The sequence below is a fragment of the Rhinichthys klamathensis genome, unplaced genomic scaffold, assembly GCF_029890125.1.
Source record: "Rhinichthys klamathensis goyatoka isolate OS25496 unplaced genomic scaffold, OSU_Roscu_1.1 h1tg000554l_1, whole genome shotgun sequence".
NCBI classification, from domain to species: Eukaryota; Metazoa; Chordata; class Actinopteri; order Cypriniformes; family Leuciscidae; genus Rhinichthys; species Rhinichthys klamathensis.
Window position 1 is genome coordinate 1,744,077 of NW_026607023.1, and position 12,301 is coordinate 1,756,377.

Below are 12,301 nucleotides of genomic sequence, written 5' to 3' on the forward strand. Positions count from 1 at the left end.
CTTTTGCCATGTACTGTACTGAAATCGAATTGAATAGCAAGCTTGTGAATTGAAATCGCATCGAATCATGAAATTTGTGCCAATGCCTAGCCATATTAAACATTCAGATTAAATAGTTTTTTTTAGATCAATGTCTTCATTGATTCATTAATATTCACATTTCTCTCTTTTATTTCAGCTCGAAAAAACAAGAAACTAATGCGGTTGCGGGGACATTCGTCCTCAAGTGAGCAGGCGCCCACTCTGCCCGAAGAGAACATGTGCTCGCTGGTGCCCAAGGCCATGCCCCAGCTGGTGCCCACCATGCTGTCCCTGCTCAAAGCCATTGAGCCGGAGATCATTTACTCGGGCTACGACAGCACCATCCCGGACACCTCCACCCGCCTCATGACGACACTTAACCGCTTGGGCGGCCGTCAAGTCGTCTCTGCAGTCAAGTGGGCCAAAGCCCTTCCTGGTGAGCCCTCAGAATTACCCATACCTTATATCATGCCAGAACTAGTGCTGTCAAATCGATTAATCGCAATTAATCGCATCTAACATATATAAGTGTTTATATATGTGTATATCTATTATTATATTTATGTCACACATATATTATATTATACAAACTATTATGTTAGATGCGATTAATCGATTTGACAGCACTATTTTACTTTACTTTATTTTCAATGAATGGGCTACTAGAAAGTCATCACCGACCAAAGGCGTGAGAAAAGAAGCACATGATATTCTCTGCTCTGGCAGTGTGTCATGGGCTTACTGGGCAAAAATGCTTGTGGAAAAGGATTACAAAAAGAACCACATGGTCGAGCAAACTCATTTCGAGCTGTACATCCCCTTTAAAGAGACATATAGAAGAAAACATTATACTATAGCCATTTTAGCATTCTGACAACAGTAATTCTTTTTCAAGTGACATGACGTGATGGTCAATTATGGTAACCCATACTCAGAATTTGTCCTCTGCATTTAACCCATCCAAGTTAGTTCACACACATTAGGAGTAGTGAGTAGTGAACACACACACACTTCAAACCGTGGACACACACACCCAGAGCAGTGGGCAGCCATTCACTGCGGCGCCCGGGGAGCGATTGGGGGTTTGATGCCTTGCTCAAGAACACCTCATCATTTCCTGCCAGTATCGAGAATCAAACCCGCAACCTTCGGGTTACCAGTCTCTATCCATTAGGCCACGACTTGAAAACATGACACACATGTGGAAGTTCAAAGATAATGATTTCTCTCTGTTTTCTTATGTGATGTGTATATCTGGCCCTAATGATTATTTCATTCAATTGAATCTGACATTTTATGTAACAATGGTTTCACGAACAATTTACACAAATTTGTTCTGCTCCAGTTTCATGAATAAAGCCCAGTGTCTTTGGAGGGTTTTGATGTCAGGAAAGAAGGTTTGGTTTTGATTTTAGTGCCATCAAAATCAGAACAGAGATGTAATTATGAAGTTGCTTCAGAGAGATCTGAAGCAAGAGCAGTCGTGTAATATTGTACAGGCTAAATCTCAAAAACAAAGTGTAATTCAAACCATTTTACATTTTGAAACGAGGCCCTTCGATGATTCTTTGCAGCTCTTTGGTTCAGCAGAGAATGTTCTTTATTTCATGAACTGTTTTGCTTGTGTCGGACTCTTGAGTTATGGTGTTTTTAAGAGTGTATACTTCCTATAGTGTTAACGTCCCTGTCATATTCAGGCTTCAGAAACCTGCACTTGGATGACCAGATGACACTGTTGCAGTGCTCCTGGCTCTTCCTCATGTCCTTCGGCTTGGGCTGGAGATCCTACCAGCAGTGTGATGGAGGCATGCTGTGTTTCGCTCCAGACCTCGTCATCAATGAGTGAGCCCATCTTTACTACCCACAGTTGGAATCTTTTGGCTTTTAATGCCAGGTTATGTGTTTTTCAACACACATTGTTAAACTTCCAGACTATATTGACCATAAGTCAATTATCTTTCTCTATCGGTTATCAGACTTTTCTTTTTTGTCTTTTTAAATAGACTTTTGTTTAATGATGAAAACCCCTAGACCTGTCTTGTAAGTGTTATATGTGCTCTATTTCAATGTAAGTGTTTCCTTTGGGTTATTCTTAATGAAAATCTAGGTCTTTTGATATCTGAATAATGAGCAAAGCAGGGCTGTGCGCTGACTTTTGAGATGTTAGCTCTGGTCCTAGAGGGACGGAAATGTAAATTTAATAGGACAAAGAAAGGACATGGTGTGTGAATATTCAATCCATTGAACTTCGCAAAAGTTAGCAAATCGTCAACTACTTCTTTCTCAGACATGCTTATCGTAGCAGCCTAGGAGCTTTATTGCATATTTATAATACAATTTGCATTACAAAAACTTTTAAAAGTGAATAATATTTAATTACACAATATGTTCTATTTATATTAGTTAGTCATATGTATTGCATTGAATGACAATGAAATGACAGCTTCTGGGTATTAAACATTTGATGCACAACTAGGAAATGCAAATCCTACATGTTGCATTTGTCAGTTTGGGAATTGCACATTATATCGCATATTCTTTTCTGTCAATATATATAATCCTATCGTCAATAAATCCAATTAAACCTGTATAATTTCACAGGCATGCTGCTTTATGTCCATGTCAAAGATAAAATGATCGGATGTTAGAATAAATATCTAGTTCAGTCATAAAACTCTAGATGGCGCAGGCTGTTTGTCCTTTACATGAAATCTGCAAGCAATCACATCATTACCGCATGGCTGTCTCAGCTGATCCTGCAGCCAATGAGATTGCTTGCCCAACATTTAAATAGTCTGGTTCAGTGTTTGCTGTAGAGTAAAACCCTTCACCTTCCCCAGCTCCACCTGCCTAGATCTGCTACGGGATTTATGTATGTCTATTTATGCAGCAGCAACATATTGTCACGGGTGGAATAATGGTGAAGCGAGGATTCAAGTGTGAGAATGGAAGGATCTTTAATTATAACAAAATGGAAACAAAATACAAACAAAACATCCCTGTGGGGGAAAAACAACGCAGGCATCAAAATACATCAGAAACTATGGCAGGACACAAGAACACAAGGATACATAGATGACGAACCAGCACAGGACTGCAAACACAGGGAGAATAAATAGGGAAGCAAATAAAAAGGGGTAACAAGGGAAGGCAGGTGGGGCAAATGAATCAATAATCAGATAACAAGATGGGAGGGGCTAGACAATCGACAGGAGAGCACATGGCACAAGGAAACACATGACAAGCCATGTGCTCACAACATACAGGACTATAACACAAGCACATGACAAACCGGGAGTGTCACTCAGAGCTCTGTCACCAAACCAAGATATAAACTAGACAGAAGTGACAGAGCCCTGACACATACTTTACATGTTCACAGCAGCGTGTCTCCGTATCTATAAGCAGTAGCAAGTTCATACTTGTGCAGCTGAAGCGTAGAAGATCTAGTCCGCCAAGACCAAATACATTAACATTGCCATATTCATTATCATGCTAAAACCATTTCAAGATGTCATGATTGAACCGTTTCTTTTGTCTGCCATGATGTTTGGCCTTCTCTCTCTCTCTTTGGTGCTGTGAAATGCTTTTAGAATATAAATATGTGTGTGTTAAAGGGAGAGGATGAAACTGCCCTACATGGGTGACCAGTGTAACCAGATGCTGAAGATTGCCAGTGAGCTGGTCCGGCTGCAGGTGTCCTACGACGAGTATCTCTGCATGAAAGTGCTTCTCCTCCTCAGCACAGGTACTGTACCAGCTGTCATCAGAATTCACAAGTATATCGCACTTACAGTGACCTCAAAAAAGTATTTTGACACCAAAGTCCTTAAAAAGTTATTTATTTTAGAGAAAGCACATATTTCACAATTTTGTGGTTTCAAATTATAAAACAATGTATAGTTTATGTATTCGGACACTTTATCAGACAACAGTGGAACATGTTCATAATTAATGTGATGAAATACACCTGTGGATACTTTCCTAGGATGCCTGTGTAAGGTGAATTAATGCAGTCATGTGACTTCAGTGTCCAAATAGATTTTCAGGCCACTGTTTTACTGTCCTATGCCTATTTTCCATGGTATATTGGTTATATGGTGACACTATTTTACAGTGTCTTTGTGGTAACACTTTACTTGAAGGGGTGTGCATAAGACCTGACACCTTCATAATCATGACATGACACGTGTCATGAATATGAAGGAGGTTTTATGCATGTTTATGTCATTTGCTCAATTATGACATTTTGAATGCAAATATGACATTGTTTGAGATGTCTTCGTTATGACAACTTGACATAAACCAATTAGAGATGCACCGATTGATCGGCTGGTGACCGGAATTGGCCGATTTTCACGTGATCGGCGACCGGCCGGTCAGTCTGACATATGCCGATTTTATGCCGGTCGAATGCACTCGGGCGCCGCATGATTAACATCGCGCAACATCAGCATCACACGTGCACACGGAACGCACATGTAGGAAACCTCGTGAATTTCGGCCGTTTCACACCGCAAACGTGAGCAGTGCGTATTATTTTCGGTGTGCATGTTAATCAATGAGTGCATTCACACCGGGAGCAGTAGCAGCGCGTGAGAGTCGAGCAGGAGCAGCGGTGAAGCGCGGGTTGCGGCGCAGAGTCTATTTTTGCTGCGCTGCTCACGCTCAATTAAGTGAAAGCACACTTTTGATGGACAAAATAAATATAATTTCACACAAAAGTGCCCAAAATGCACAGAATTTGCATGTCTGGAGTGTTTTAACAAGAACTGGAGTATAAGTCTGAAAAGAAAATGAATTTTCTTTTTGAAATGAACAAATTTTTTAAGTGGATATTTTTTAAGTGAAAAGAAGGAAATGGTTCTTTCATAACACTGCACTTTAGATGTGTGTGAATTTCCCACACCAGGAGTCATTTATATAGTCCTATTTTATAGCTATTACTGTTCAAAAATGTTCTATGCAAAATGTAAAATGTTCTACTGAAGAAAAGAGAGAAAATAAATATTTGTTTGTGCTGTAAAGTGGTTAGAAAAAATGAAATCGGAATCGGCTAAAATTGGTATCGGCAGGTCAAACTCGGAAATCGGAATCGGCCTAGAAAATTGTAATCGGTGCATCTCTAAAACCAATACATCATAACCTGTCAGTGTCTTGGTAATGACAACTTGACATTACCAAGACAACATAAATTGTCATAAATATGTCATTAACATGACATAGCAGATTAATTATCAAACTTAAGAAACCAATTTGTTTTATGGGTTAACATTACATTAAACTCTCAGGTGGTTGGTTTTGACATTGGCTGTCATGAGGCCATTATAACTGTCATGAATATTTTTCTTGACCTCAACTACAGTGGTACAAATTGGCTGTCATGAGGCGATTTTAACATTTTAATGACAAATTCAATGTCAAAACAAAACTACCTGACAGTTGAATGTAATGTTAACCCATAAAGCTAAGTGATTTCTTAAGTTTGATCAATAATCTGCTATGTCATGTTTATGACATATTTATGACAGGTTGTGTTGTCTTAGTAATGTCAAGTTGTCATGACAAAGACACTGCGGGTTATGATGTATTGGTTTATGTCAAGGTTTCATTACCAAGCCATCTCAAACAATGTCATATTTGCATTAAAAATGTCATAATTGAGCGAATGACACTAATTGACAGTTGTCATAAACATGCATGATAGCTCCTTCATATTCATGACATGTGTCATGTCATATATATATATATTATTTTAAAAATATAATATTATTTTAGTATAAAATATAATGTTTCAAAAACATAAAAAAAAATAGTAACTTTATTAGGTCTATAGACAGCTAATAACAAACAAATATGCAACAAACAATAAATAACTAGTTGCAATATGGAATTAATTGTGCAGGGCTTTCACCGTGAGGTTGAGTTATACCGGAGGATTCTTTGGAAAAAGAAGGCTCCTTTTACCATGCCCTTTCCAAAACTCTGGTTAAAATCAATGACACGGTCTACACTGATCAATGAATATCGTATATTTACATTGTGCTTGCATTGTGTTAGTTTTATGATTAAAGTATTTGTGAAAGTTAAGTAAAGTCAAGTAGTACTAGTGAGCTCATTTGTGTGTTTAATAGACATGACTGTGATTGGCTAAAATGCTTAGTGCTGCAATGTTTTATTTAGAGTATATTTATTTAAATATAATGCTGTAATCAAGACTTTCCATTTTTAGTTCATCTAGGCAGCTGTAATCGTAAAAACTAGTCAAGATTTCCACATGTAATACTTATTTCATATGCAACAATGCTACCCAATCACAGCAGTGGGCGTTTACTTTGAAGAGAAGCCCATTTAAACAGTGCTCAAATCAAAGGGCTAAAATCAGGGTAGAACATTTTATTTTTGTTTCTAAATTGACAGTTTTTGATGTAAAAATCCTACTAACAACGTGTCCTCAGGAAACGAAATAAAAAATACACTTCATGACCCCCTTAAACCATCGTATTTACAGTCGTTTTAGGGTTTATGGCAGTTAATTCTGCAAACAAAGTTGTAAAATTGTATTTAACTTTACACAGGAGAGGTTTATTTCACACTAAAGTCCTATCAAAGGGGTCATATAATGGTACATGCACTTTTACAAGTTGATTGTACTGAAATGTGTGTTGGCAGTGCCTGTACACAACCATCATATAATGATAAAAATCCATCCAGTGTTTTTTTTTTTTTATCTCCTTATATATGTTTTCCCCGTCTCAAATCGAGCCGTCTGACCGTGTGACGTCACACGGTCGGACGCCCCTCCCACGATTGGACAGTAAATCATTCACACAATGTTCTGGGGTGCATGTTCATTTATAGATCAGTTCGTCCATTAATGCCCAGGAAAGTCTGTTTAAGGGCTGTGGGTCTTTTCTATGGCCTCTGCTTTTTCCACGTGACCACATTTTTAACAGCAATAAAACCAACTTATCTGATCGTAGTCATGTTAACCAAGACCCTTCTTGGTCTTGTTGGGGGGATGGGACCATAGATCCCACAGTGAGTTTTAAAGATCATTTGTTAAATGTAACAAATAATTGTGTCTGATTTGTCTCAGTCGTTACACCAATCACGTCAATGTGCTGGCTGGCTTTAGCATATCATTAGCAGTGAACTAGCAGGGGAGTCTCGAGAGCCAGGTTATCCCGCTATATTTTTCTGTTGATATGAAAAATCGGGTAGATTTAGCTAAATAACCCAGATGATAACTGGACACCAGTGCTGAATTGAACATGCACATAGTAATGTTATACGAGAACAATGTAGAAGGAATGCTTTGCATGCTTGCATTCTGTTTTACTTTCAGTTCCGTTTTAAACATAGTTGGCAATAGTTTATAGTGCTTAAAATTCAGTAAATATCCTGACAAACAGTCATACTTTCCGATGAGCCTCAGATCTCTCTATGTTGAAGTCCTGCTGTCTTATATGATTAGAGATCAGGATATAATTCCACCAAGACTATCAACGTCTTCTGCGTTTTGCATAGGTTCGTTTGTGTTTGCCAGCATCCCTGGGCCTCATATCCCTGGCTGATACGCCATTTATCTGAACGCCTCAGGGACCCAGCTTTCCATAGTTTCCTTTGAGTTGTATGTGAGCCGGTAGGACCGCTGCAAGAGGAACTCTCACATATGGTGTAGTCTCTTTTAATAAGCTTTATGGTGTGTCTCCGCACAAAGGTGTATATATACATATAACTTGAAGATGAAGATTGATGTGCCGATTTTAGTCAGTAGGGCAATTCTGAAAAATATGGTTAATATGTTCCTAGTGAAATGCTCTGTCAGACCTTTCCTGAGTGTGAATACTAATACACTCTTAGTATTGGCATTTGTTTAATTCTGATTCTTTAATGACATAATGACTTACAGACTTTGCTACGACTTTGATTAAAAGGCAATAATGTAATGTTAACGTCTAATCCTGACCCCATCTGTTTTCACAGTACCAAAGGATGGCCTTAAAAGCCAAGCTGTGTTTGATGAAATCCGCATGTCGTACATCAAGGAGCTTGGAAAAGCCATTGTTAAACGAGAGGAGAACTCCAGCCAGAACTGGCAGAGGTTCTACCAGCTCACTAAGCTTTTGGACACCATGCAGGAGGTAAGAGGGCATCTCTTACAATCAGCAAATGCAAATAAGAGACATTATCGGCACTGACGGAATTATTGCGCATACAAGAGAGAAAAACATGCTAGGCCAGAAACGCTTCTTGCAAGTATGGAACCGTGTGGTCAGCACATTGCAAATGTCTGGCCTACATACTTATTGCTTGAGGTGGGGGACTCGAGTCACATGACTTGATACGAGTCGCAAATTTAAGGACTTGATACATTTATAATTATAAATATGTATTATAATAAATTATCATTAATATTAGGGTATAAATGTAAAATTAAGGAAGTTAAGCAGGTCGTGGCCAATATAAACTCTAGGCTACTTGTTTCTTGTTTGGTACTGTGACGTGACTTGACTTGACCCTTAGCAGGACTCGACTTGACGCGCTTGGTTTGTCTGCACTGTGACTTGAGAATTACTTGAGACTTGATAGTAGGGACTAGAGACTTACTTGCGACTTGAACACGTTACTTGCTCCCACCTCTGCTTTTTGCACATACTGCATTAAAGGATTAGTTCACTTCAGAATTAAAATTTCCTGACAATTTAATCACCCCCACATCAACCAAGATATTCATGTCTTTCTTTCTTCAGTCGAAGAGAAATGAAGCTTTTTGAGGAAAACATTCCAGGATTTTTCTCCAAATAGTGGACTTCAATGGGGTCCAACGGTTTGAAGGTCCAAATTGCCATTTCAATGCAGCTTCAAAGGCCCTACACGATCCCAGCCGAGGAATAAGGGTCTCATCTTGCCAATTAAGGTCTTTAGGATCACTTGCAAATTAAAGGCAGGTGTGTTTGATTAGGGTTGGAGATGAACTGTGCAGGACAGTCGATCGGCAGGAGCAGGATTGGGCACCCCTGGTGTCTTTGAAGCTGCATTGAAACTGCAATTTGGACCTTCAAACCATTGGTTCCCATTGTCCCATAGTCCACTATATGGAGAAAAATCCTGGAATGTTTTCCACAAAAACCTTCATTTCTTTTCGACTGAAGAAAGAAAGACATGAACATCTTGGATGACGTGGGGGTGAGTAAATTATCAGGAAATTTTAATTCTGAAGTGAACTAATCCTTTAAAGGGATAGTTCGGCCAAAAATGATATTTAACACATCTATTACTCACCCTCAAGCCGTTCGAGATGCGTATGTCAATCTTGTTTCAGACGAACACATTTTCTGTTATTTTAGAAAATGTCTTAGACCCTTCAGTGGATATAATGTGAAGCAATGGGGTCCACCTCCTTCAAGTCCCAAAATGTGCATACATCCTTCACAAAAGTAATCCATCCGGCTCCATGGGGATAAACGAAGGCCTTCTGAGGGTAATCCGTGCGGTTTTGTCGTAAAAATATACATATTTAAAACTTTATAAATGAAAATATCTGACTTCCGGCAAGGATCGACGCGCGTTCACGGGTGATGGAAGTCGGCGTACGAGGTAGGACGTAGCGTAGGAACCGTCGTGACGTAGACGTTGTTTTGCTCTGCTCTCTGGCTGCGCAGGCGCGTTCGTTCTACGTCACGACGGTTCCGACGCTACGTCCTACCTCGTACGCCGACTTCCATCACCCGTGAACGCGCGTCGATCGTTGCCGGAAGTCAGATATTTTCATTTATAAAGTTTTAAATATGTATATTTTTACGACAAAACCGCACGGATTACCCTCAGAAGGCCTTCGTTTATCCCCCTGGAGCCGGATGGATTACTTTTGTGAAGGATGTATGCACATTTTGGGACTTGAAGGAGCTGGACCCCATTGCTTCACATTATATCCACTGAAGGGTCTAAGACATTTTCTAAAATAACTGAAAATGTGTTCGTCTGAAACAAGATTGACATATGCATCTCGAACGGCTTGAGGGTGAGTAATGCATGTGTTAAATATCATTTTTGGCCGAACTATCCCTTTAAAGCCCAACCCTGTCCATAGAGAGCTAGAGAGCTGCTCAAACACACCTGTCAGCAACTTTCAGATGTTCCTGAAGATCTTAATCAGCTGGTTCAGTTTGATTAGGGTTGGAGTTGAATTTAGCAGGAAGATCCTAGTGTAGTGTGGTACGACCCAAAACCTGTTTAACGGTGTTGTTTAAGATTCTGATGGTATTTTCTTTCCTTTACATGACTGTGATAGGTTAATAGTGGCTTTTTACTCTCTTTATGAGCGAGTCATTCAACTAACACATTCAAAAACGCTGATTCATTCAGGAACAAAACAACAGTGCTGTGATTATCTGAAATTTGAACACCACCTTACATGACTCAACCGACAAGCAATGCGCCTCCGGGGAAACTGAATGCCGAGAATACTTTAAAAAGTATTATAGTGTTTGCCTTTTTTTTATTAGACAGAACTGTTCAACTAAGACTGTAAACTACAGAAGACGGTTTCTCGGCGCTATCAAAATAAAAGTCCCGCTTACAACACGTAACAGCCCAACAGAAAAACTTGTCGTCAGCCTTGGCGAAATATCATTCAACCACTACTTGTAAATGTATACACCTTAGCCATTATTGTGATTTTTTTTTTTACACATATTATGAATTAGATTAACTTGGAGGTTGTACCACATGACATTTTACTACCTAAACCAGTGGTTCTCAACCCTGTCCTGGCGTACCCCCAACACTAGTGTTGGGGGTACGCCAGGACAGGGTTGAGAACCACTGACCTAAACAAACCAAAACATTCATAAAAATCTCATATAAAATGTACTTTAAATTATGTGAAATTTTTAGACTTATTGACCTTGACAGACAGTCATGAGGGTCTGCAGTTGTCCTCCCTATGCTACTACTTAATGTTAATGTTATGTCGGTTGCGCCACATGACTTGATTTGGTGCAACAACAACAAAAAATTCTAAGAAGCAATAATAAAACATGCAAAACTAGGTCCCCCCCCCCCCCCCCTTTTTTTTTTTATTAGGCTCTTCTCTTCATGATGATATCGGGACAGTTGTACCACTGACATTTTTTAGGACACGTGTTGTCCTGCGGTTGGATTGTTAGTGCCATGTATGTAAAAGCTCTATTGAAATGCTACTTCTGTCCACAGATGGTGGAAGGGCTTCTCGACTTCTGTTTCTACACGTTTGTGAATAAATCTCTGAGTGTGGAGTTTCCTGAGATGTTGGCAGAGATCATCAGCCATCAGCTACCAAAATTTAAAGATGGGAGTGTCAAGCCTCTTCTGTTCCATCAGAAATGACTGCCTTAGATCATAACAATGCCTTAACGCCACCCTTCCCTTACCAGCGCCAGTCCAACCTGCCCGCTTGCCCCCAAACATCCTGAATGAATTGAGCAATCGCTTCTGCTTGATTCTCAGAGGAGAGAGGTGAAGTTGGCTCTTCACAAATGTTTGTGGAGCAGGACAAAGGACAAAGCAGAGTCATGTACTCGGAGCAGACGGAATATGACTTTCAGAAAGACATATTTTAGTGATATTTTCTCTTTTTTTGCATGTACACTGCTGAAATGTTTACAAAGGTATATCAAAAAAAGGGAAATGTGCCTTTTTTGCGCTTTGCGAAATCAATTTCAGACATTTCTCAGGCTAACGCAATGACTTGGCATACACACTTTATGTCGACGACTCCCATTCGTCACGTCTGATTTCTTGTCAAAGATGGTTCTCTGTAGGGTGGCAGCTTAACGGTCCTCTGAGGTGCTCAAAAGTTTGAAGCAGCCCATGAAACATGAGACCCTTTTTGTTTTTGTTTTTTTGTTTTTCAATCTCATTGAAGTTCCACCGTGGAAATGCCATATGATAATTCAACTCGAATCAAGATCTGTTCCATGACTGGCAGCGAATACTAAGTTGTTTAAAATAGTTCACCCAAAAATGAAAATTCTTCCATCATTTACTCGCCCTCGTGTTGTTCCAAACTTGTATGCCTTTCTTTACTCCATGGAGCACAAAAGGAGGAATTCGAAATAATTCCCTGGTCAGTTTTCAATTCAGCTGGAGCTTTCAAGCTTCAAAAAATACACAAAAGCGCCATAAATGTATTGTTAAAGTGTCTCATATACCACTTATGTTGTGTGTTTCAGGTTTGATGAATTCAAAAGATAGCATGGTGGGATGAGCAAAACTGAAAATGTACCACTTCGAT

At 39.4% G+C, this 12,301-nt stretch overlaps 1 protein-coding gene across 2 annotated transcripts in view; it reads left to right on the forward strand.

Annotated features, from left to right (window-relative positions):
* Positions 1-11,462, forward strand: part of LOC130073590 (glucocorticoid receptor-like) — a 75,696-nt gene extending 64,234 nt beyond the window's left edge. For both annotated transcript variants that reach the window (XM_056239098.1, XM_056239099.1), the window contains 5 exons: positions 179-457; positions 1,719-1,863; positions 3,639-3,769; positions 8,011-8,168; positions 11,242-11,462. In XM_056239098.1, coding sequence (XP_056095073.1) covers positions 179-457; positions 1,719-1,863; positions 3,639-3,769; positions 8,011-8,168; positions 11,242-11,394 — 866 coding nt within the window. In that variant the 3' untranslated portion in view covers positions 11,395-11,462. The remainder of the gene's footprint in view (positions 1-178; positions 458-1,718; positions 1,864-3,638; positions 3,770-8,010; positions 8,169-11,241) is intronic.
* Positions 11,463-12,301: the final 839 nt, after the last annotated feature.